This window comes from Triturus cristatus, chromosome 11 (assembly GCF_964204655.1).
Source record: "Triturus cristatus chromosome 11, aTriCri1.1, whole genome shotgun sequence".
NCBI lineage: Eukaryota > Metazoa > Chordata > Amphibia > Caudata > Salamandridae > Triturus > Triturus cristatus.
The window spans coordinates 1,046,347,424-1,046,373,964 of record NC_140594.1 but is presented as its reverse complement, the minus strand read 5'-3'; the positions used below and the strand labels follow the sequence as shown (position 1 = coordinate 1,046,373,964).

The 26,541-nt window shown below is 41.6% G+C and overlaps 1 protein-coding gene across 2 annotated transcripts in view; it reads left to right on the top strand.

Moving 5' to 3' along the window:
* Nucleotides 1-1,346: 1,346 nt before the first annotated feature.
* Nucleotides 1,347-26,541, top strand: part of LOC146785916 (anosmin-1-like) — a 245,790-nt gene continuing 220,595 nt past the window's right edge. For both annotated transcript variants that reach the window (XM_085635313.1, XM_085635314.1), the window contains exon 1: nucleotides 1,347-1,652. In XM_085635313.1, the coding sequence (XP_085491439.1) occupies nucleotides 1,461-1,652 (192 nt within the window). In that variant the 5' untranslated portion in view covers nucleotides 1,347-1,460. The remainder of the gene's footprint in view (nucleotides 1,653-26,541) is intronic.

The window sequence follows — 26,541 nt, the reverse complement described above, 5'->3', positions numbered from 1 at the left end:
ATCAGCAAGGGCCGGCGATAATTATCGCTCAGCGCTCTTAGCGTGAGGATAATTATCGCCGGCCAACTCTGAATTTTATCAGCAACGCTTATCTCCAAAGCGATAAAATTCAGAGCGCAAGCTGCCAATTGTGAGATTATCGCTGGAAATACAGCGATAATCCCACAAGATTTGGCGATAGCTTGCTGATAGGGATAGACATACTTAGCCATGATATCCACCTTACATAGGATATCATGGCTAAGTCAGAAAAATACCAGACGTAAAAAAGCAGCGTTAACCGCGGTTAGCGCTGCTTTTTTTATCTCTAACAGGGTTAGCGATATCCTTGAGGATAGGAGAAATGTCGCTTAGCGACATTTCTACTATTATTTTACTCTGGAACGCCCCCTTTGCATCTCATTAGAGATGCAAGGGGAAGCGTAGAGTAAAAGGGTGCTAACATAAGAATTTGCGTGTTTGCACCCTGTTGCTTATAGGGCGTGAGTTTTATCTCTGCTTTTTTGGCTTTTAAAGCAGAGTTGATATGCCCCCTACGTGACTTAGGCTCAACCCTACCTTTGATTGGTCAGAAAGCCTCATTCATTTTAAAATCATAACTTGTGAAATTAGAACATTGAATATTGGGAGTTGCCTTGCAGACAAGAAGGTGGCAGGGGCAGTAATGTCTGGTATAGACTTGCCTTGACTGCCTTTCTGGTTCTCCTTGTATAACTAAGGGCAAACTCCCCTTAGCAGCTGAAATGTTCCACTAGCATCATAGCCCTTCTGGCTAGGGAGATAATGGATGGTAAAGGCCCTCTTGTACGTTATAGGCCCTCACCTGCAGTTTGGGCCTCTAACACAAGTAGAGAGCTTTCCACACCCAGTGTAACCCTCTGCAACCGGCTACGAGGCTGGGTTTATACAAATACCAGAAAGTTCCCTAAAACACGTAATTAAATTTAACTTTCTGTAAAATGAGACTCGAAGTAATTAGATGTAGCTGCCACCTGTAAAGATACATTCCGGGGTGGGCAAATTATGTCACTGGCACAGCGCCCATCAGTACCAGAGGCGCCATCTGAAGGTGTTTTCTACAGCATATGTTTTTACCAGTTTTCAGGCTAAATCAGCGCGTGAACACTTTGTGGTGGCCTCTGCAGCCTGCAGTCATCCCGACGTGTGTGAGAGGCCTTATTCGTGCCAGGCCAGATGCAAACAGACAGCTCCTGGCTGGTGCCTCGTGTGCCAGGGCTGGTGGGTGGGACAAGACGGAGGCAGAGGAGGGGAGGGAGGGTCCCCACAGGAGCTGGAGAGGGAGGGTCCCCACAGGAGCTGGGCTGCATTCCTTCACACATAGAGTATTCCGCTGCTGGGGCGAGGCTGTGTCGAGGGCAGGCTCGGGGTCTCAGAGGCGCAGCGCATCACCCCCTTCGGTCCGTGATTGTTACGCCCCGCTGAGGGGACCAGCTCTCCGTATGGCTGCCAGGTTGTGGACTGCGGGGCTCCTGATGTGCTTCGGGGTGCTGCCAGTCGCCCCTTCCCGGCGCAGGGACCGTGAAGAGGGGGCTGGGGCTGAGCTGGCACAGCAGGTCTCCAGAGCCAGGTGCACGTCCCGCTGCCTGGCACTGCACATGGCGCAGCTCTCAGGGGCCTTCAGGAACTTCCAGGTAATAAAAGACACAGTGATGGCATTTTTTAGGGTGCGCACCTATCGTCATTGATCGACTCCTCGGGGCGCCTGTTAGCTCCTGGGGATTTTGGTGACACTCACATGTCTGACAAACGTCATTGCATCTTCTGTGCGCTGTAGATCAAGGTGTACACCTGTGGCGTTGCGGTTTTTGCTCTGCTTTCCAACAATAAGGTATTTTATTGGGGCAGTGCAACCCTTTCTCTCCGCGTGCGTGTGCATGTGCGTGTTTGCGTGCGCTTGAGTGCACGTGTCTGTCAGCGCACGTGTTTGTGAGTGAGCAGGACGCTTCTCTGTGCCTTCTCATTGATATCATATGTTTCTTTCTTTTGTACTGACACTGTGCATATTGCACACCGGCTGCAGCCTAATTAAGTGTGTGCGTGTTTGTGTGTGCATGTGCTGTTTGTGCGCGTGTATTGTGTGTGCGTGTTTGTTGTGTGTGTATGTCGTGTCTGTGTGCTGCGTGTTTTGAGTGTGTGTGCCTGCATGTGTATGCGTGCCTGGCTGTGTGTTCTGTGCGTTTGTTGTGGGTGTGCTCTTGTGTGTTGTGCATGTGTGTGAGCGCGTACTCTAGACCGCTCATCCTCAAGTGTGAGCGCGGCCACTAATTCTTCGATGTCTTCCTTTTGTGCTCTGCTTACATCACACCGACATCACAAGGATGAACGTGCGGCCAGCAGGGTCTCTGGCCGGGGAACGAAGGGCGTTCACTAATCACCCCTTAGTTCCTATTCCTTCTTCCTGGATATTGCGCAGCAGCACGTGGTTAATTGTAAATGACCGGTGGGCGCCGCAGCTAAGACTTTGTTTTCGGTGACTGTATGTGAAGGGGTGTCGGTCTCCGGCCCGTGGGTTGCCGTCAGAGCTCTTCCCTCAGTCATGCTTGCCGAAGCCGGAGTTTGTCGGTGTTATACACGTTTCTGCGGAATGGCCGAGGGTTTGCGCGTTGCTCAGTTGCACTCCGATGCCTGGCCTCTTACAGCTTGCATTTAGAGTGGCACGAATACTTACATTGCTGCATATTTAAAAGCGCCACATTCATTCATTCATTCATTCATTCATTCATTCAATCTTGCACTTAGAGTGGCACTGATACTTACAGTGCTGCATGTTTAAAACTGGCCCTTTATGCATTCATTCCTTCATTTTATTCATTCATTCATTCATCCGTCCGTTCGTTCGTTCGTTCGTTCGTTCATCCACCCAGCCATCACTTATCCATGTTGTTTGATTGAGCCTCCACTCTGAGGCATCCTCTGGTGTGGAGATAAGATGGCCCCCCTTTCTGTCTCGTATTCCACAGGTGTCTGAGTAACGGGTGCTCTCGGCAGCACTGCGGGGCTCTGTGGTGGAGTCCATCCGGGGAGGGAGGGGGCAGCGCGGCGGGGGGCGCCTCAGGATCAGGGGGCGAGCTGGGATTAACTGAGCTACCGTCCCACAAGGCTCTTTCTGTCAGCATTATTACTAATTGTGGTAGTACCGGTGTCAGCAGTAGTAACTGTCGTCGTAGTATTGGTATCATTAGTGGGATGTGTAGTACTAATGTACAGGTATCATTAGTAGTAGCTGTAGTGGTAGGATTGGTATTTGCATCATTAGTGTGAGTAGGAGTATATGTACAGCTATCACTAGTAGTAGCTGTTGTAGTAGTAGCATTGGTATTTGCATCATTAGTAGGAGTTGTAGTAGTATATGTACAGCTATCACTAGTAGTAGCTGTTGTAGTAGTAGCATTGGTATTTGCATCATAAGTAGGAGTTGTAGTAGTATATGTACAGGTATCATTAGTAGTAGCTGTTGTAGTAGTAGCATTGGTATTTGCATCATTAGTAGGAGTAGGAGTATATGTACAGGTATCATTAGTAGTAGCTGTTGTAGTAGTAGGATTGGTATTTGCATCATTAGTAGGAGTAGGAGTATATGTACAGGTATCATTAGTAGTAGCTGTTGTAGTAGTAGGATTGGTATTTGCATCATTAGTAGGAGTTGTAGTAGTATATGTACAGGTATCATTAGTAGTAGCTGTTGTAGTAGTAGCATTGGTATTTGCATCATTAGTAGGAGTAGGAGTATATGTACAGGTATCATTAGTAGTAGCTGTTGTAGTAGTAGGATTGGTATATGCATCATTAGTAGGAGTAGGAGTATATGTACAGCTATCACTAGTAGTAGCTGTTGTAGTAGTAGGATTGGTATATGCATCATTAGTAGGAGTAGGAGTATATGTACAGCTATCACTAGTAGTAGCTGTTGTAGTAGTAGCATTGGTATTTGCATCATTAGTAGGAGTAGGAGTATATGTACAGGTATCATTAGTAGTAGCTGTTGTAGTAGTAGGATTGGTATATGCATCATTAGTAGGAGTAGGAGTATATGTACAGGTATCATTAGTAGTAGCTGTTGTAGTAGTAGCATTGGTATTTGCATCATTAGTAGGAGTAGGAGTATATGTACAGTTATCATTAGTAGTAGCTGTTGTAGTAGTAGGATTGGTATTTGCATCATTAGTAGGAGTAGGAGTATATGTACAGGTATCATTAGTAGTAGCTGTTGTAGTAGTAGGATTGGTATATGCATCATTAGTAGGAGTTGTAGTAGTATATGTACAGGTATCATTAGTAGTAGCTGTTGTAGTAGTAGCATTGGTATTTGCATCATTAGTAGGAGTTGTAGTAGTATATGTACAGGTATCATTAGTAGTAGCTGTTGTAGTAGTAGCATTGGTATTTGCATCATTAGTAGGAGTAGGAGTATATGTACAGGTATCATTAGTAGTAGCTGTTGTAGTAGTAGGATTGGTATATGCATCATTAGTAGGAGTAGGAGTATATGTACAGCTATCACTAGTAGTAGCTGTTGTAGTAGTAGCATTGGTATTTGCATCATTAGTAGGAGTTGTAGTAGTATATGTACAGGTACCATTAGTAGTAGCTGTTGTAGTAGTAGGATTGGTATTTGCATCATTAGTAGGAGTAGGAGTATATGTACAGCTATCACTAGTAGTAGCTGTTGTAGTAGTAGCATTGGTATTTGCATCATTAGTAGGAGTTGTAGTAGTATATGTACAGGTATCATTAGTAGTAGCTGTTGTAGTAGTAGCATTGGTATTTGCATCATTAGTAGGAGTTGTAGTAGTATATGTACAGGTATCATTAGTAGTAGCTGTTGTAGTAGTAGGATTGGTATTTGCATCATTAGTAGGAGTAGGAGTATATGTACAGGTATCATTAGTAGTAGCTGTTGTAGTAGTAGGATTGGTATATGCATCATTAGTAGGAGTAGGAGTATATGTACAGCTATCACTAGTAGTAGCTGTTGTAGTAGTAGCATTGGTATTTGCATCATAAGTAGGAGTTGTAGTAGTATATGTACAGGTATCATTAGTAGTAGCTGTTGTAGTAGTAGCATTGGTATTTGCATCATTAGTAGGAGTAGGAGTATATGTACAGGTGTCATTAGTAGTAGCTGTTGTAGTAGTAGGATTGGTATTTGCATCATTAGTAGGAGTAGGAGTATATGTACAGCTATCACTAGTAGTAGCTGTTGTAGTAGTAGCATTGGTATTTGCATCATTAGTAGGAGTTGTAGTAGTATATGTACAGGTATCATTAGTAGTAGCTGTTGTAGTAGTAGCATTGGTATTTGCATCATTAGTAGGAGTTGTAGTAGTATATGTACAGGTATCATTAGTAGTAGCTGTTGTAGTAGTAGGATTGGTATTTGCATCATTAGTAGGAGTAGGAGTATATGTACAGGTATCATTAGTAGTAGCTGTTGTAGTAGTAGGATTGGTATATGCATCATTAGTAGGAGTAGGAGTATATGTACAGCTATCACTAGTAGTAGCTGTTGTAGTAGTAGCATTGGTATTTGCATCATAAGTAGGAGTTGTAGTAGTATATGTACAGGTATCATTAGTAGTAGCTGTTGTAGTAGTAGCATTGGTATTTGCATCATTAGTAGGAGTAGGAGTATATGTACAGGTATCATTAGTAGTAGCTGTTGTAGTAGTAGCATTGGTATTTGCATCATTAGTAGGAGTAGGAGTATATGTACAGGTATCATTAGTAGTAGCTGTTGTAGTAGTAGGATTGGTATATGCATCATTAGTAGGAGTAGGAGTATATGTACAGCTATCACTAGTAGTAGCTGTTGTAGTAGTAGCATTGGTATTTGCACCATTAGTAGGAGTTGTAGTAGTATATGTACAGGTATCATTAGTAGTAGCTGTTGTAGTAGCAGCATTGGTATTTGCATCATTAGTAGGAGTTGTAGTAGTATATGTACAGGTATCATTAGTAGTAGCTGTTGTAGTAGTAGGATTGGTATTTGCATTATTAGTAGGAGTTGTAGTAGTATATGTACAGGTATCATTAGTAGTAGCTGTAGCGGGAAGATTGGTATTTGTATCATTAGTAGAAGTAGTAGTAGTAATGATATTGGTATCATTAGTAGTAGCTGTATTAGTAGTAGTAGGATTGGTTATTGTAGTTTTATTATACTAAGATTTGTGGGAGTAGCAGTAGTTTGTGTGTTCTTACAAGTAGTAGTAGTATTGGTATCACTAGTACTAGCTGTAGTAGCAGTATTGATATTGGCTCAGTTAGTAGGAGATGTAGGAGGAATGGTTGTTGTAAATGTATCATCTTATGGTCTGTGGGAACTGCATTGGTTCTTGTGTTATTACTAGTGGTAGTATTGGTATCAATAGTATTAGCCCTAGAAGTAGTAGGATTGCTTATTGTACTTTTATTATGTTATGTTTTGTAGGAGTAGCAGTTATTAGTGTTTTTGTTTCATTCTAGTAGTTGAGGTAGTCTTAGTAGTATTGGTATCATTGTTAGTACTAGCTCTAGAAGTAGTAGGATTGTTTGTTGTATGTTTATCTCATGGTTTGTGGGACTAGAAGTAGTTCTTGTGTTTTTCTTAGTAGTTATAGTAGCAGTAGTATTTGCATCATTGTTAGTACTAGCTCTAGAAGTGGTAGGATTGTTTGTTGTAGGTTTATCTCACGGTTTGTGGGACTAGAAGTAGTTCTTGTGTTTTTCGTAGTAGTTGTAGTAGCAGTAGTATTGGTATCATTAGTATTAGTAGCAATAGAAGTAGTAGGATTGGTATTGGTTTCATTAGTAGTAGCTTTTGTAGTAGTAGGATTGGTATTGGTTTCATTAGTAGGAGTTGTAGTAGTATCCATACAGATATTAGTAACAGTTGTAGAAGTAGTAGCAGGGTTGTGGACTTTAATAACATATCTACTTGTCCATGGGACAGGTTGCTCCATAAACTTGTCCTACAAAAAAATCCACTTGTCCCTCTGGTGCCATGCAGTGTGGGGACACATTATGGCAGCAATCTCATTATATAAGAGCTCTGATAATAGCCTCTCTGTTTATGCCAGGGCTCATACCGCAGTAGGGTTTGAATACTAGCAATGCCCTTATTTTGCCACCATTCGGCAGATCTACATTTTGGGGTTGGCAGTAGCGGTAAGCAATAGTTACCCATGGCTGGAATGCCCTTTCGAGTCTGTGCAAACATGCTGACTTGCATGTTTTATGGGTTTTCATCAGCTTGTCTCTAATATTTTCCTATACAGAGAAAGGTTGGAAATTTACTCTTGACAAGGGCAGATGTGAAATTTCTTCTAGGGTTTGGGAAAAAAAGTTATTGGTGGGAAAGTAAACTTGTTACCGCTCTACAGATTTTCGCATGAGCAAATCTGCATGTTTGCTTTTGCTAAAATGCAGTTCACAAATATTTTCTAGAACAATTCCTGACCTACTTCTGAAAGTCTTGGGAATTCATGAAAACCATAAATCTGAAGTTCATATGCCATGGGTGCAGGTTTTTGACTTTCTGTAAGAATTGGGCCCCTATTTAGGTCTGATGTTAACCAAAACCTTTTGGTTTTATTAAAATTCTATCCCTCTATATCTACTGGTTGGCTTCACTGCGAGTTACAGCATTCTGCTTTTTCACAAGGAGCATATCGGCACGCAAAGTAGTTTTGTTCAGTGCCAGGAACTACTGTGCAATGTGTAATTTTTAAGACCAAAAATATTTTTACTTTTGCCAATGTTTGTTATAAAGGTGAGGGCCCAGCAGCTTCCACAAGAATAACGTTTTGCAAAAACAAGACACACGTTGACAAAACCTAAAGGCTGACCACCAATGTCATACATATTGGCTTTGCTGATGCTTGTTAATTTCCATGTTTCCTATCATTTTGTTGAAACTGGTTACACTGATTTTCCAATATGAATATTTTTGGGAAATACTAGCCTGCATCAACACATTTTACTAACTGATGTTTCGAAGCAATGGTACCTAACATTTCACAATAGTTTAGCAAAATGTTCTTTTCCTAGTTGCATTTTTTAATGAACATTTTACTTGAAAGCAAAGAATGATCAATCTTGCTTTCAGGCTTTTGCATATATTTGCATCTAATTAGAGAGCATCCTGGAAGCATTATACACCGCCTCCAGTTGTTAAACTTTGCAAACCTGTGTATACATTTTATACTGGAACCGCTGTCAGTAGTGCAGTCTGAACTTACATTTCCTTAGAGCACTCACCCTAATAATAAATGTTTTATATTGATGAACCATAAATGCAAGGTCAAACAGCATTAACACATGAACAGAAATATTACCTTGCAGACAAGGCCCTTTCCTGATGCATAATGTTTATGAGATCTTACTTGTGGTTAAAGACAATGGTCTAAATAAACATAGTTCTCTCTCTCTCTCTCTCTCTCTGATGCATAATGTTTTACTGTAATCTGGCAGCCAAAGGGTTGTGCTGTAGGGGGCTGGGCCTACTTGTCATAAGGACTGAATAAACATGAGAACTTGTTGTCCTTTACCCCAAACAATATGTCCTGGGTGTCAGGCTACAGGAATTCCACACCCCTATAGCAGAATTGGTATTTGTATCATTAGTAGTAGCTGTGATAGGAAGGATTGGTTATTATGGTTTTATTATATTAAGATTTGTAGGAGTAGCAGTAGTTCTCGTGTCCTTTTAAGTAGTATTAGTGGTAGTATGGGTATCATTAGTAGTAGCTGTAGTCGTAATAGTATTGGTATTTGTAGCACTAGTAGTTGTACTAGAAGTAGTAGGAATGTTTTTTGTAGTTTTATAATCTTATGATCTGTAGGAATAGCAGTAGTTCTTGTGTTATTATTAGTGGTAGTATTGGTACTGGTATCAATAGTACTAGCCCTAGAAGTAGTAGGATTGGTTATGGCAGGGTTATTATCTTATGCTTTGTAGGAGTAGCAGCAGTTACTGTGTTTTTCTTATTAGCAATTATAGTAGCAGTAGTAGTATTGGTATCATTAGTATTAGTAGCCCTAAAAGTAGTAGGATTGGTATTGGTTTTATTAGTAGTAGCTGTAGCAGTAGTAGGTTTGGTATTTGCATCATTAGTAGGAGTTGTAGATGTATAGGTGCTGGTATCATTAGTAGTAGTTGTAGAAGTAGTTGGATTGGTTTTTGTATCAGTAGTAGAAGTTTTAGTAGTACTGTTATTGGTATCATTAGTAGTAGCAGTAGTAGTAGGACTTGTTATTGTAGTTTTATTATATTAAGATTTGTGAGAGTAGCAGTAGTTCTTGTATTCTTATAAGTAGCAGAATTCATAATAGTAGTATTGGTATCATTAGTAGGAGTTGTAGTAGTAGTATTGGTACCATTAGTAGTAGTTGTAGTCATAGTAGGAGTAGTAGGAAAGCTTTTGGTAGTTTCATTATCTTATGGTTTGTAGCAGTAGCAGTAGTTATTGTGTTATTATTATTATTATTATTAGTTATAGTAGTAGTGGTAGTATTAGTATTGTAATCGATAGTACTAGCCCTTGAAGTAGTAGGATTAGTTATTCTAGGTCTATTATCTTATACTTTGTAGGAGTGGAGGCAGTTAGTGGTTATAAAAGTAGTAGTAGTGGTAGTAGTAGTATTGGTATCATTAGTAGGAGTTGTAGTAGTAGTATTGGTACCATTAGTAGTAGTTGCAGTCATAATAGGAGTAGTAGCAATGTTTTTGGTAGTTTCATTATCTTATGGTCTAGGAGTAGCAGTAGTTATTGTGTTATTATTATTATTAGTGGTAGTATTGGTACTGGTATCATTATTTGTAGTTTAGTAGAATTGGGATTTGCATCATTAGTAGTAGTTGTAGTAGTATACGTATAGGAATCATTAGTAGTAGTTGTAGAAGTAGTAGGATTGGTATTTGTATCATTAATAGCAGTTGCAGTAGCAATGGTATTGGTATAATTTAATAGTAGCTGTAGTAGTAGTAGGACTTGTTATTGTAGTTTTATCATATTAAGATTTGTAGCTGTAGTTCTTGTGCTCTTATAAGTAGCAGTATAAGTAGTAGTAGTATTGGTATCAGTAGGAGTTGTAGTAGTAGTATTGCTACCATTAGTAGTAGTTGTAGTCGTAGGGGGAGTAGTAGGAATGTTCTTTGTAGTTTTATCATCTTATGATCTGTAGGAATAGCAGTAGTTCTTCTATTATTATTATTATTAGTGGTAGTATTGGTATTGGAATCAATAGTAGTGGTCCTAGAAGTAGTAGGATTGGTTATTGTAGGTTTATTATCTTATTCTGTGTAGGATTAGTAGCAGCTATTGTGTTTTTCCTATTAGTAGTTATAGTAGTAGTAGTAATAGTATTGGTATCATTAAAAGTGGTAGCTTTAAAAGTAGAAGGTTTGGTTATTGCAGTTATATTACCTTATGCTCTGTAGAAGAAGCAGTAATTCTTGTTTTTTTGCTTATTATAAATATTAGTAGTAGTAGCAGGAGTGGTATCATTAGTAGTAGTGGTAGTAGTATTGGCATTGGTATCATTAGCAGTAGTTGTAGTCGCAGTAGAAGTAGCAGAATTGTTTTTTGTGTGATTGTTGTTATGTTATGATTTGCAGGAGTAGCGGTAGTTCTTGTGTTATCATTATTACTAGAAGTAGTTTTGGTATCAATAGTAGTAGTAGTGTTGATATTAGTAGTAGTTGTAGTAATAGTTGCAGAAGTAGTAGTACTATTTTTGTGAGTTTTATTATGTTATGATCTATAGAAGTAGCAGTAGTTATTGTGCTATTATTATTAGTAGTATTGTAGTGGTATAATTGGCTGTGGTAGTACTAGTAATAGTATTGGCATCATTAGCAGTAATTGTGGCAGTAGGCGTAGAGCACTAGGATTATTTTTATAGTATTATTATCTTATGATTTGTAGGAGTATCATTAGTTCTTCTTTTATCATTAATATTAGTATAATCATTTTCAGTATTATTATTATTGTCACCACCATCTTAATCCCTAATAATAACATTAATAATAATTATTGTAATAATAGAAGTTGTAACAGCAGCAGTAGTTTTAGCTTTTGTGGTAGTGTCATTACTGTATTATTAGTTGGAAAGCGATAGAAGTAGTAGTTGGTGTACAGTTGTTCCTACTAGTATTATTCTTCATACTAGTATAAGTTACTGATTGATTTAGTGAGAGGGTAATTGATTCTTTAGGGAAGCGAGAATGAGTAAGTTAGTCAGAATGAGTGAGTGAATGAGGCCATGGTTGAGTAGTTTAGTGCGAACTGGTAAGAGTGTGTAAATAACGGAGTGAGTAGGGGAGAGTGTGTTTAGGTAAGGGGGATGAGTGAATCAGAATTGCAGATTTACATTGTCTTTGAGGTCAGTGAGTGAATGAGTGAGTAGGTTAGTGGTAAGTGAGCTGGCGGGGCGCGTGTGTGCGTGGAGGGGAGCTTGGCAAGAGTGAGAGGCTGAGCAGTGGAGCTGGACACAGAGGTTCATGGGTGCAGGGGAATTTGGGATGAGTAACAATCTCAGGTTTGGTGCTTCACAGTAGCACCAAGAGCTTCAGTATTTTTAAAAATAATTTTTTAATAGCATCTTGCTCTATGTGGACATATTACATTTTATAGAGCACACAGAAAGATTCTTAAGAAGAAATTGGATTGAGATAGAGAAGGGTATTAATGGAAATGCCGTGGTAGCTAACATAATACAACAGCTCTTGCAGACATTACAAAAGAGATGATAAATAAAATATGTCCTAAAGAAAGAGACAGGACAAAATATTTGTTTATAAGGTGCATTAATGGAGAGTGTTGCAATCAGGATTGCACATCATGGTAGTTTAGAAATGGCTGACATAAGACAAAATTATACACATTTATCTTGACTTGATCTTAATATTTTCTTTTCCATCCAAAAGTGGTACATGATGAACGTTATATAGTAGGAAGCACTGCCAATTCGTGTTTCACCCCTGTATCCCATGGCCCAGGTCTTTGTCAAGGCTTAAGGTCTGCCTGGAAAGGTACCAGTGTGCAAGTGATATCTTAGGTTGATGAGATATTTAATTACCCGCTGTTGTGTAGTGCCACACAAAAAGGTCTTTGCTGGTCTTTTTAGATCTCAATGCTATCTGAAGCTTGTTACAAGTGGGTTTGGTGTTACAAAGGGGAGCAAGAGGGCTCTTTGGGTCTTCAGTATTGATTTTTCTTCAGTTTCTCCAGAGTTGTGATTCATCCCTATTCTTGTCCCTTCTCTGCTAGAGGAGGTAGATGCATTATGGGAAGGGGCCCAATCCTTTCGGCAAAGAGACCCGTTCTGCCATCGCCTCCAGCCGAACGAAGGCTTGAAGAGCACCATGTTCCTGGTGGACAAAACATCTGTTGGGTGGAGGCTAGCCTGCACCGAAAGAAAATTAGCATTCCAGTGGATGCAATCTACTTCAAAATTGATTGTACACCACAAGTCATCCCTGTGATTCAGCCAGAGGAATTCTTAGCATCCCTAATAAAGGGATATCCGAAGACTGTCAGAGGTTTGTGGGGTTGATGCCACTGGAGCATCACTACAACCTTTGTGGCCTTCAATACGACAGATGTTCCTTCACAAATCATAACTCCCTTAGAGGGGCTCATTCATGACAGAGGGGTGCCGGATTTAGTCCACCTGCTGGAACATGGAAAATTCAAGCTACACAATGATTTGGTAGCTCTACTCTTCAAATGGGCAGCTCTGTTGTAAGATCTACTGCTGTTCAGGAGAACCATTCAATGTTCTTGGTTGTAGTGCCCAGGCCAGATTCCATCTCAGTGTCTTGGTTCATCACCCTCTCCTATTCTACTGTCACAACTCCCAAGGTCTTGAGACCGTAGAATAATTCATGAAGTTTGACTTAGTGGGAACGTTTGCCAGGGCCATTGGTCGCTGCCAGGCCAGGGGTGCTCATCAAACTGGAAGGGACCAACGGCAATCCAATTGGCATTATTTTTGCTAAGGTTATTCAAGCGATAGTAGTTCTGGGCCATACAGACAACATAACATCAAAGGCACGTATAGGTTAGCAGGGTGGATTTGAGTGTGACCTGGTTGGATCTATCAGGACTGATTTTAAGATGTGCATATGACTATGGGCCTTCTTTAGATCCCATGAGGCACAGGGTCAAGACTGATTTGCATATAGCCAGGTCTAAACTGGGGTGGCATGATGAGCAAAAGAATGATGGATTTAACCCAGATCTCTTGACTGGGGGTGAATGTTTTGATTTGTTCTGCATTCCGTCTATCAATTGTGTGTCTTTTGCTTTCTTCAGATCTCAGCGGATGGAATACTCCGTCACAAACATGACAGATATCCATTCATCCATATTATGATCGCCATAGGATATAATGGGATCATAATATGGCGGACGGGATATCCGTCACATTTGTGACTGACTATTACCCTCCGCCAAGATCTTAAATCAGGCCCTATGTCTTCTATCCTGTTCATATAGAGGAGGTGAACAGTATGAAAGGGGATCAGCTAAGTTGCGCACTCCCTCATCAGAGTTTCATTGTCTGTTTCAAATATTGATTGTCCAGATTTTCAGTAGGACGTGTAAATGCTACAGGACTTGTTTGCAAATGAGGCAAATGATGTTCTTCCTCTCTTCTGCTCCAAAGTGTGTGAGAGAAGGTCACACGAGACACAGATGTCAGGCACTGACTTGAGTCCTCAGCTCTGTTGCAAATCTTTCCTCTGGTCCCTTTCATCCACATCTGAGGTGGAGTGGCAGCTGTGTCTTCTAAAGGGTTCTTAGCTACTCGGCTAGTGAATAATTATTAAATTCCAGGTTTTGAATGTGTGCTTGCTTCCATGTGCCTTCCAGGGTCTCCCTTTTGAAGCTTTGCAGGAAGTGAACATTGATTTTCTGGTTTTGGAGATCAGGATTTTGTCAGATATCCTTGTGCTAATGATGAATCATTTCTCTTTTCACAAAGTACAGCCTGATTTTCATTTGGATCAACAGATTTTGCTGCTATAGTTTTTGTCTAATCCATCCCCCTCAAGGGAAACAAAGCTGCATTTTACAGATGTTCACTGAGTTGTGTTCGTCACATGTTCAGACTATCTCTTTGCCAATGTTGCTGTAGTGTTTAGAGGTTTGAAGCATATCTCTCCTACATTGAGCCATTGAGTGAGAATGCATTATGATGTAGAACATATTCTGCGAACAATAAAACTACAATGGTGATGGATTGAGAGGTGTGTATGTGTGGGCAAACATCCATTACAACGCAGTCGTTACATCGCACTGCTTTTACAACACAACTGTTACAACACAACTGCCTTTACATTGCATGCCATTACAACGCATGTCATTACAAAGCATGTCACTACAATGCATGCCATTACAATGAATGCCATTACAACGCATGCCATCACAACGCATTATAAGGTAAGTAATGGAGATTTTTTTGTTTTAGGGTCGGTATGGGCTTTGGGGTAGATGGAAATAGTAATTTTTACCCCTACACTATCCAACACTTTCCCTACTGTTGTACTCACTGGAGTAGGAATAGTAATTTTACCCCTACACTCTCCAAAACTTACCCTACTGCTGCACTCACTGGAGTGGGAATAGTAATTTTACCCTATATTATCCAACACTTACCTAACTGTTGCCCTAAAACCATTATGCATTGTAATGGTATGCGTTGTAAAAGTATGCGTTGCAGTGGTAGTTTTTAAAAATGCGTTGTAATGGCATGCGTTGTAAAATCATGCGATGTAATGGTAGTTGCGATATAAAAACCACATTGTAAAAGCATGCGTTGTAACTGTTTGCATTGTACCGTCATATATTCATGGGTGTGTATTCATGGGTGTGTGTGTGTGGGTGGGTGTGTGTGTGTGTGCTTGCCTGACACAAACTGGACAGCTGGCCTGGCCAATAGTGTTGCTTTGGTATTCATCAATACATTAATGACGGGAATGAGAAAGGGAAGAGGAGCTACAGATACAACTATGTATCTGCAATTTCAGGGTCATTCTGCCCCACTCTGCCTTCCTGCTTAGGCTTGCTTTTGGTGGCTCAGTGACAAGAGTGGATGTGTTCTGGGTCTGGATTTGAAGTCCTTCTCCACTCTGGAAGAATATGGCTATTTTTCTGGATTGGTTTCACTTTGTGCCATGGCTTTTCTTTTGTCTTTTTTTTTTGTTTGGCCTGAAAAAGGGTATTAAGTGCAGCAAACTCCCAAGTCAGTGTTACTTACAATAATATAAGCCCACAGATGAAAAATCTCTTGTAAGCAAGATGAAAGAGGCACACGTCACTACAGAGACCAGGGGGACTAAGCCAGTGCTTAATTTGAGCCGGTGGTTTCCGGAGCTCGGCACCAGCACTTAATTGTCAACACTGTGGCTTGTGTCAGTGTTCTAAAAGGGGCGCTGTCTGGCTAATTTAGAGATGACCACAAACACAGTTAATTATTTATTCAATATACATTAAAATGCTTATTACCTAAAGTCCAAGCCATTCTTATAGCTTTGGGGGCCTGAAATAGTCCGAATTGTCACATTTTTAGGAGTGTGATGGTTAGTAGTTGTGTTGTTAATATCATTTGCAGCATAGCAGAGGCACTATGTGGTGCAAGCTGCAATGGCATCTTGACGAGAGCACTGGCACTTGTTCTCTTTACAAATTAAGCACACTAAGCAATTAGAAGTCTAAAGGGTCATTTTGAGTTTGATGGAGCAGGTCAACTTCCCCAAATTGGTGGTTTACGCCCCTACCCAAAGTTGCGATTCTGCCACTCCTTTTAGAGGTGGACAGCCTCTACTTGCTGTAGTTTAAGATAATGGTTCTACTGGTGGAAACACTGTGCTGGTGACCTTTCGCCACTAGGTGGAGTGATGGTTGTTCCATCTTACGTAGAGCAGGACACTAGATTTTACAGCCCAGGATGTGCAGGCAAGACATGGTGCATCAGGACAGGGTTATCAAAGAATGTCCTTCAAACGGAGGTACAATACACCACACATGTCAGAGATTAGTTTTTATTTTTGCTATGAGAAAACAAAATACTTTGTACACCTGGACCAAAATAATATGGCACCTGTCAGCAAAATGCTCTGTGGAATAGGAAGGCCAAGCACGTATAGTACCAGGAGGGAGCATAACCATAGATCTTACCCTTTACAGTAGCAACTTGATCTACCTCATGAATATTAAGGAGGTAGGCCGCAAATTGTGACTTACTCCAAATGGATGTCACCACAGGGATGGTAGCCTGCTAGGGTCAGCAAACCACCATGTCTGTGATATCATTTAAAGAATTTTTTTTTCAAACACTACCCTTTTTCCTTAAAGGAATTTGGGCTGCCTTTTTGACAAAATTCTTATACTATTTTTTGGAACGTTTGGTAAGGAATTTGCAGTGGTGCCCTGGACCACTGCCTACTCACCAACAAGCTTTTGTAAGACATTCACAAAAGGGAGGGGGTGGGACCCTACCTGATCCACCATGTCTTTCCTACATGTCCTGGGTTGCAAAATCTAGTGCCCTGCCTTACATACACTTATATGGGGCAACCATCACTCAACCAAGTGGCGAAAGGCCACCAGCTCAACGTTTTCACCAGTAGAAACTGGGGGACTTATTTATGAACGCCTGCGTCACATGAACGCCACAGTTGCGTCACCTTTAGTGATGCTGAGGCGACGTAAATAATGCTCCTTGTGCTATATTTACAAAGTGACGAATCTAGGCAGATGCATCACTTCGTAAACCCTTGCGCTACGTTATACCTGCGTCAGGTATAATGTATGCTGCATGGACGTTCCTCCGCAAGAAAGGGTCGTAGGAGTGGCGCAGTGAAATCGATAAGGTTTCACTGCACCACTTCTAGGATGCCAATGCGTCAAAATCTTACGCCTGCTTAATGGCAGGCATAAGGGTGACACTGGCCCTTTCACATTGGGCTTGCCCCATGTGAAAGGACACATTGCTGGAGCTACGTCTGTTTTCAGACACACCCCAGCAATGCGCCACTTTTGTGCCAACAGATACGTCAGTAATACTGACATATCTGTCATTCCTTGCGACATGATGCGTCATATAGTAAATATGATGGGGCAGATTTACAAGCCCCTTGCAACACTTTTACGCCTCCGTTGCATCACTTTTGGAATGCAGCGATGTCGTTAACAATGCGCCCTGTGCTACATTATACCTGCGTCAGGTATAATGTATGCAGGGTGGGCGCTCTGATGCAAGAAAGCCTCATAAAAGTGACGCAGTGAAATCTAAAAGATTTCACTGAGTCACTTGTACGATGCCACAGCATCAAAACCTTACGCCTGCTTGAAGCAGGCGTAAGGAGTGACACAGCACAATAAGTATAGGCTCCCCCTGAGTATTGCTGGAGTTGCATCGCGCTTGCGACACGACTCCAGCAATGCGTTGCCCTTACGACAAAAGATGCAACACACATCTGTCTATCCTTGCGCCAAGGTGCGCCGCATTGCAAACGAGACACATTTGTGGTGGCGCAAGGTTATTTTTGCATGTCGCATCTCCACTGGCGAATCCCTGCTAATATGCAGAGATGCGTCAGTTCTTGTAAATCTGCCCCGATGCATCTATCATGTCGCAAGGAGGGCGCACTGTTGCATCACTGCTTTCACACAGCGATGCAACACTTCACATAAATGAGGCCCTGAATCTTAAACTACAGAAACTTAAGGCTGTCCCATCTCCAAATGGAGTGGGAGAATTGCAAGTTTGGGTAGGGCCCCAAGTGAACTTTTCCCTCTTCGCAAATGGGTTACCACCTCCTCTGAAGAGTCACAACTTTTTCAATTCGTTGCGACCAGAATTGCGGTCACAAACTTTTCACAGTTCCCAAGCACAGTGCTCAACGTTCCCTCTCAGTGAGTGAAAAAGATGCTCTCAGGGTGTGCCTTTTGATTTGCATTAACTACTGGGTGATGACAGAAAGAGGAAAATGTGTCTGTGAGATGGCTGCAGAGAGAATGCATGATAGATCAGTGAACACAGGATTTAAAGACATTCATAAATATTCGGAAGAGAGTCAGAAAGCCTGGGAACTGAGTTAACCTGTACAGATGTGAGAAGAGTCAGACATTCTTCCCTGACCTGTCACAGACACGTCTCTATTCACATTCCACATTCCTGCTTTTGGCACAGTCTGGTGAAGCTTGAACTTACAATTTCTTCAGCTACAAACAACCATAACTCATCTTAAATTCCAATAGCTGACTTATGAGTGAGGTTGCACACTCTGTGCAGGATGTGATGGGAATAATTCTGAAAGCAGTAGTGCACATAGTAAAGATTGACAATATACAATTAGAAGTTATAAATGACAGTGAAAAATGTAAAAGATTGTTTGACGCCTGAAAAAAATTTATTTATACTATTTTGGGACTGGGGTGATGAAAAATGCAGCAGCAGGAAATCAAAGGGAGAAAAATACATGAATCCATGGACGCTTCATATCATGCTTGGAGATACATTATTTAAGGAAATAATGCAGGACGCCTTTGAAAACCCCTACCAGGGACCATGTTCAGGAAACCAGGGCCACGGTGGAGATGGGGGGTGCATGCTCTGTTTCAGAGATATGGGTGGAGAGCAGAAGAGGTGCAGACTCAAGAGACGGATGCACAGGCTATGAGTTTCCTACCCCAAACTGAGAGCATCAAACATTCTTAAAAATCAGAGCAAAACAGAAACTTGCTTGCAAAAGCGTTCCACATACACTTAAGGAAAGGAATTCTTAGGTTCTAGTAATAATTTGGCTTTGCCACTAGATGGCAACCCAAAGCCACTGCCTTACCTCCTCTTATGAAATAAGAACTTGTGTCAGCAGAGGGCGCTATGACCACCAAGTGAGTCCAATACGGCTGAAGATTTGCCTTTCACTGACTTCTAGGCCTGAGATGTGACACACACCCACATATTGTCAAGAGGCCAGCAGAAAACTACGCCCCAATGAGGCAAGGACACTTTCTCTCCACTACCCACAGGGGTATCTTAAGGATTTTAGGGGCCCTGGCCCAAACTTATTTTGAAGGCCCCTGTTTGGAACAGCTTTGAATTTATGATCCAGTTTCAGCTCTTTCATGCCCTGTTTGGCCGGGTCACTGACAGTGGACAGACACAGACACACTCCTCCAAATTCTAAATGTGTTTACATCTAATATTCAGGGATAGTGACACATGTTTTCAATATTGTAACACAGCAGTGGGACACATGGTTTTAGTATTGTAACACAGCAGCGGATCATTAATATTACAGCAAATCATCTCCAACACCCTCCAATTTCTCATATGTGAGGTCCTGTTGTGATCTGAAAGAAACCTATTTATGGATGTTGCATGAAACATTTCTCTGCAAAATGTCTGTACACATAAAAAATAAGTTAAAGGAAAACGGTATTTAAAACAATCTGTTTAGGAATTATTTTAGGTCATCAGAGCAAGACTCTCAGCAGAACAGAACTGGCTCTCTCAGGGGCCCCCTGAAAGGCTGGGGCCCTGGGCCTGAGCCCACTTTGCCCATGCCTTAAAACGTCTCTTCCTATCCACACCGGCTGGAGTGTCCTAGCACATCCTCTTAATTTTGGACCAGAGCACTTTTTTCCTAGATTAAAAATGCTTTTGTGAATACCAAGAAGAAAATGCAAGAGATCACAGTATGGTCACTGGTGCAAACACAGGCAGGGATACTCCTTTCACCACTGCACGAGTCTAAATGGCGTTGTCAGCAAGGGTTTCACTCACCAAAGAAGCAGGCTCAGTCGATTCACTTCCCTAAATTGCATAATTCATTAAAAAAACATAGAAGACTGGTTTCCAGATGTGGTACTTAGCAGACATCAAAATGGTCAAGAGGTTTGATTGTCGTAATAGACATAATGAAAAATGCCATCTGCAGTTTCACTTAGAAGCATTTGCACCTTTATGCACCCTTTCTAAGTATTTTACCAAAGATCATTTATCATAATACGCGTTTCTGCATTTTACATTTGTTTACGTATTTATAGTGGTTTTGCCTTGTGGGATTTCTTCATACTGTTCTTTCTAAACAATCTTTAAAGGCTGAATAGTTTACATCCCATTTCTCGCACAAAAGCTCTGGAGGAAAATAATATCAGTTTTACATTTTTATAATGTTGCTTTTTTTTGGCAAGTTTCCTAAGCAACTTTACATTTGATTTAACACTGAAGTGCAATATAACCCTAACTGTGAATCCTCTGTGCTGCAAGCAGTGCTTAATTTGTAAAGGAAAAAGTTCCAGGGCTTAAAATTTCGGTTCAGAAGCCTGCGGCTGGCAGTATTGAATGTTGGGGTGCAGAATACAAAGGCTGTGTGATCTTAATTTTCTCCTCATGCCTCTTTAACTCGCCACCAGACACTCCCTGCTCCTCTGTCCTACTTTTCTAGGTTCCGGCTTTCTCACTTTGCCAGTGTTTTCTCAGTGGCGTAGCAAGAGGGGGGAGGGGTGGTGGCGGTCTTCCCCCCGCGGCACGACTTTTGAGGGCGGCACCCCCCACTCTTATCTGCAGCCATGCGGGGTGTTCTCATAGAAAAAGATCGCCAGCACAACCCCTGCTTTTACTGCGCCAGCGGGCGGCAAAAGCTGGGTCCGCCACGGGCAGCAACAGACCTAGCTACGCCACTGTGTTTTCCTTCTTTGTCTTGCTTCTTCTTTTTCCTTTCCCCTTTTGTGTTTTCCACTCTCCTGCTCTGGGTCAAAGTCTGATGAGGAAAAATAAGAACCCATCCTCACAAATGGGTGTTGTAGGGCCCCATCTGCAACCACTGGCTCAAATTAAGTACTGGACGCAAGTGCAATTTACATAGTACTTATCATTAACTGAGCAAATGAAGAAGAGTCACTGGGCCTGATCACATAAAGTGAGCACTGGAAATGCTAATTTAAGACGGGGGCTATATCAGGTTAAACAAGTACTGTGTGTGCTAAGTGTAGACACATTCTCTGCCACAGTTGTGGGCTGACTGAAGTCTTAAGGAGTTGAAGAGCGGAAGTAGCACTATTTTACCACCATTAACTGGGGTAAGTGATTGTGTGTTACAAGAACTTTCCAGGCATGTGCTGCTTTTAGCTGGAAACATAGCAGCATTTGTTGACATATCAAATGTAAACATTGGAACATAACTCAATAACATACACAAAGCAACATAACACCACATTTTGAAAATAAGAGGGCACATCACAACAGAACACAACACAATAACTGCAGTTATAGAAATAATGCAACACAAATGTCGGTAGTATAAAAGGCAACAGAACATAGCACATATCACAACCACAATATAATACTGAACAACAAATATGCCCAAATGTTGATGTCACGCATTATATGGTTGTTAAAGGTGTTAGGAACAAGCACTGCCTTAACTTACCACCAAGGACATGGTGCAACGCCAGTCAAAAACATTGTCTGATCTGGTCAGGTGCTGTAATACATAGACAACTCTCAAACTGACCTACACCCCATATATGTAGACGTCTGTAAGGAATCGGGATATTAGTTGCAAAGGGTGTTTCCTTAACACATAATAAGTACAGAATCTCCTTTTAAAGTGAAGTAAGAGCCCCTATATAGCACTTGACTCTCTCAGGGTAGGGAGGCAGAGCAGTCCATGGCCTACTTAGGAGAGGTGGTGTGGGCTAGTATCCAGGTCCTTTGGCATGCGACAACCCACACCCAATAAATCATTGACCAGTCAGTGCTTTCACTCATACAAAGGAAAAGTACTTCATTGTCGGGTGGTAACATATCTACTAGGAGCTCTAACAATCTTCTACTTAAACCACAACGTTTGTCCAAGAAGAAAACATACTAACGTTCCTTCTCAGGAATGGCTCCCAGGATTTGGAATACCTTGCCCCCAGAAACGAGACTTAATCTATCTGCAACTTTAAAAAAAAAGAAGTTAAATCGATTCTTCTGGCCAAATTCACTTGATTCATTTATATTCTCTTGTAAATATGTGCTGTTCTCTAATGTTTACCATTACTGTATTCACCTAGTTCACGGTACGTTTACGTTTTTATGTTAATATATCTGCACTGTAAAGCGCGCTGAAACCCGCAAGGGTCTTGTTTGCGCTATACAAAACTGTCAAAATAAATAAATAAATTGTGTGCACAGTACTCATCAATATGCATTAATTTACAAATATATACATGATAGCAGATGGAAATACCTATGGTGACACCCTAAAGCAAGTAACCCTAAAACCACAGTAATATAATGGGGTGTAGTTATCATAAGTCGAGCTTGCTGGCTTTGTCAGGATGTCTGAAAAGCTATGAAGGGATGGGCCTGCACACCTAGTCTAAAATTGTAATATAATATAATATAGATGCACTATCAGTAAATCATGTATCTGTTGTGAAGCGTGCTGTCACGTGATGGGGTTTTAGCCATAACCCCTATGCAATCAAATGAAAAAACTTGAGGATTGGGTTAGCCCAAACCTGCGTGACGCACAGCTATGGACTCTAGGGTCTCAAAAAGGTTTTACGCAATGGTTTTAAAGCAATACAATATGAACAATATATACAAGCAAAGTCAGGATGTCACCATATTAATGAATGCATAAATATCTCATTGTAGAAATATCTCATAATTATACAGCACCATTAAAACCACTATCCATCTTCTGTTAACATTCATTAATACACAATGATTTGGTGTTCATGTTGTCAATAAAGCACTTACATGTTCACAAGTCTTTTTTCTACTTTTAGACATGCTGCAAAGCAGCCTTAGGACCCATCAACAGGGATCTCTGTACCTTAGAGTATTGAATCTAAAGCCACAGCTCCAGGAGTGCCTGAACACTTTAAGAGCACCTTCCCAGGTCATTCTTCGGTGCACTTGGGAGACCTCTGGGTACTTTGGCCACTGTGGCAATGCGGTGTGTTCCCCGCCACCCCTCCGGGCACAGGCATTGCAGCAGGAGAGACACCCCCCTCAATCCTGGGGCTCTAGACTCCTTGGGAGTAGAGTGCTCATTGTACTTGTCATCTGTACTCTCCTCCATCCTTGGGGAAATGAAGATCCCCAGGGATATAGCCATATAGGGGTGCAGCTGTTTTTTCCTTTCCACTTGCGTCCCTGATCAGGTGGGGACCCCAAAGACAGTTTGAAAAAAAAGAGAAGTGAACCGTCACTCCCCAGGCCATTTTCCTTCCCAGAGCCTTGGCCCTGCCTGGGGAGTTCCTAAGGTTTTGGGAGCAGAGCCCTACACACACTTGGTTCCGGTCATTCCCTGCTGGGGGGAACAATCTTCTCACCCTTTTTTCTCACCCCATTGATCCGTTTTCCACTATTTTTGGCTCATCCTGCTCTTGGTGGCTGCTCTGTCCACCTGACGTATCCATTTGGGGCAACCTTTCCTCTAAACGTTCATTTTTTTAGGGCGCTTGATCTTTACTGCTCTCCCTCCTCACTTAAACCCGTCTTGTGCCTGGGCACCATGCACTTTTCCTGGGCCCAGGGTTCTCCTCAGCAGCAACACATATCTCCCAAGACAGAATGCCCTCCCTACCTGCACCCAGCAGCCCTACAATCACTTTTGGTTCTCTGCAGGGCACCTGGATCAGCAGAAGAGAGGGGACCCCTCCTTCTGGAGGTCACGCACCTGCAGGACCAGCCCACAGAAGATCCAGGGTAACACTCCACGGTCCCTTGAGCAGGTTCTTCCCTCTACTATCCCTCACTGCAATGGTGGGCCAGCGCTACTGGCCCTCGAGTAACAAATCCTAGTCCCTCTATGGAAATTAAAATCCAAAGTCTTTGACTCCATCTTTGCAATGGGAGGGGTCAGGTGTCTTCTCTCCTCCACCAGGGCACTCCTCCGACATTGCTTTCCACGGGTCCAGATTGTTGTTAAAAGTCTTGTGCAGGGTTTTTAAGTGTGGATGAAAAGTTCAAGAAGATAGGCCTCTCTGCTCAATCCTAGGTGACACATCACCACTCTACCACTGTCCCGACCCTCCTTCACAGCAATTTGGCAATTGCCAAGATGACACCTTCAAGTTGTCTGTTGAAAGGCTTTCTCTGAGACCTCAAGCCCTGCTCCTAAATGCCACATCTGCCTGGATCCTTCCCTCCAAAACTTCAACAGGAAGCCCTTGCTGTGATTAGGTCCAGAGGTCTGGCTACCCCCCCTTTGTTTCTTCAGGATTGAGGCTCCCTGACCAGGTGCAGTGTGAAAGGTAATTAGAACATGCAGATTCCGTCCCCACCCTTTCCTCACCCAGGAAAAGGCCTAATTACTGGCAAATGGACCTTTTGTGTCGGGAGGACTTTGATCATCTGGCTGGCCAGCAGAATGGTTAACCTGGCCCAGGAGGGAAGTTCAAAGGCCCTAATCTAATTAGAGGCTAAGTCCGAGAAAATTGATGAATCTTGAAATGAGTGCTGATAAGTGGAAATTAATGTCAAATCTGCCTTCTGGATTTCGATTTAACAAAATATTGGTGTGTCAACCTAGTCTCTAGGCCTAAGTGTAGTGAAACTTTGCTTGGTGCAGAATTCACCTCTAGTGAACAATACAATGAAGCATCCACATACTTCAGTGAAGTACTACAGATGTACATACTCACACTGTGAATGCTCACTCATAATACAAGGCATTCACAGGTCGAGAGATAGAGATAAGATACTTTTCTTTGATTTGTTAAAATCATAAAAGGGTGGAAAATACCACCATGAAGTTGACCACATCATACAGGGTCAGCACAAGTCAATGCAATCATTTAAGGACACACCTGTGTGCTGGTGCCGGGCTGAATTAAATGGTAGTCTCACACGCTCAGCCTGCATGCTTTCGCACACGTGTGTGTGCATTTGTTCACGTGCAACCACACAAGAGCCTTTCATCCAAGCTGGGCAGCAGCGGACCTTGTCTTAAAAGTCGTACACGGGCGCTTAGTACTCCAAATCCATTACAACAGGACTTACAGTGAGTGAGACTCAATGCATAAGTGAAAGGCATTTGGATATAGCCTAGACAGTGCTGGCCCGTGAGGTCAAGGTACTGAGGGGACTGATTAAATCTCCTGTGAAGAGCCTTGCAGTATGATCTGCAAGAGCAGAAAAGAAAATTTGTTTCCAGCTATATTTCTATAGAAGCCTAGTAAGAAGCTGGGTAATAGAATAGAATGAAATGAGGGCATGGTATAATGTGTGCAACTCATGTTAACTGGTCGGAAGGCAACTTTCAAGGAAAGTTTATAAGTTAATTACAATTTGCAGGTGAAATAAAAGTCTCTTTTATTTTTTCCTTTGTTTTGTGATTCCCGTGGGCCAGAATCGAGCTAGTATTTCATATTCCCTCTTTTTGCTTGAGTAACGATTTATGAATAGTTTAGACAGCTCCAAATGATTTTTTGAAGTGATTTTGTCCTGTACTTGAGTTCTTAAGTGTATACTTCAGGGCCTAAACAAATACTGCATTGACTGATTCCCTGAGTTTTGTTTAAAGCTATGGCCACAATGCAGAAATACCGGAAGTGAAATAGCCGTCGGGGAATGTGAATTGAAAGGGGGAGACTGGAAATTGCTCTGTATGTGGGTGCAGTGTGCCTGGAAATGACAGTTCATACATAAGAAGCATTGGTAGGTAATGAAAATAACTTCAGGGGATTGTAACAGCTTGAAAGAGATTAAAAATAACAATGGAGGAATGCGACATTTGTCAAGGGAATGACCATGACTATTGGAATGTGACAAGCTGACCATCTGAAATGAAAGCGATGGAAATGACCATTGCCAAATTACTTTCACAAGAAGGTATGATACAGGCATAGCCTGCTGGCCCCCAACTGTCTATTTTAGTAATATATTTCCTATATCGCTATTATTCTATAAGTCCATTTTCATTAATATGTTCCGTACGCTGTTTAAGATTAACTACATGTAATCTGAACTAACATATTCCAAATAAACAATTGGATTAACAGGATATTTGATTTTGGTAATCATTTTATCGAAACAAGTCCTAAATGTTTTGTTAATGGACTTAGAGAACATGTAGAATAACAAAGAACACTATGCTATCGCAGAGTGGCAGTCCTTTCAGCAGCACCACAGTCCTTCTTTCTGACAGAGTCCACAGGTCCAGAAATGTACTGAAGAGTTGGGTCTAAGCGTCCAATATTTATACCTGGTGCCCACAGTGAAGCGCCTAGATAGCCTCCCAAGTGACAACTAGCGCTTTACAAATCTTCTAATTGATTTATTGATATCAAGAAAAGACGGTGAATGCTTTACAAAAAAGCATCAGAGTTGTTTGTGTTTTACAGAGAATTACCTTTTGAAATAACTGCATAAATACATTTTACAAGCACTACAATCAAAGTCCATGTGCATGGTGCTTGAGTAAGAAACTGAGGGAAGTTTTCCATTTGTTATTTACTTTAGCCCCACCCCCAATGGTCCCTAAACAGCCACACTGAGTACTTGGCTTGCCTTCTACCATGG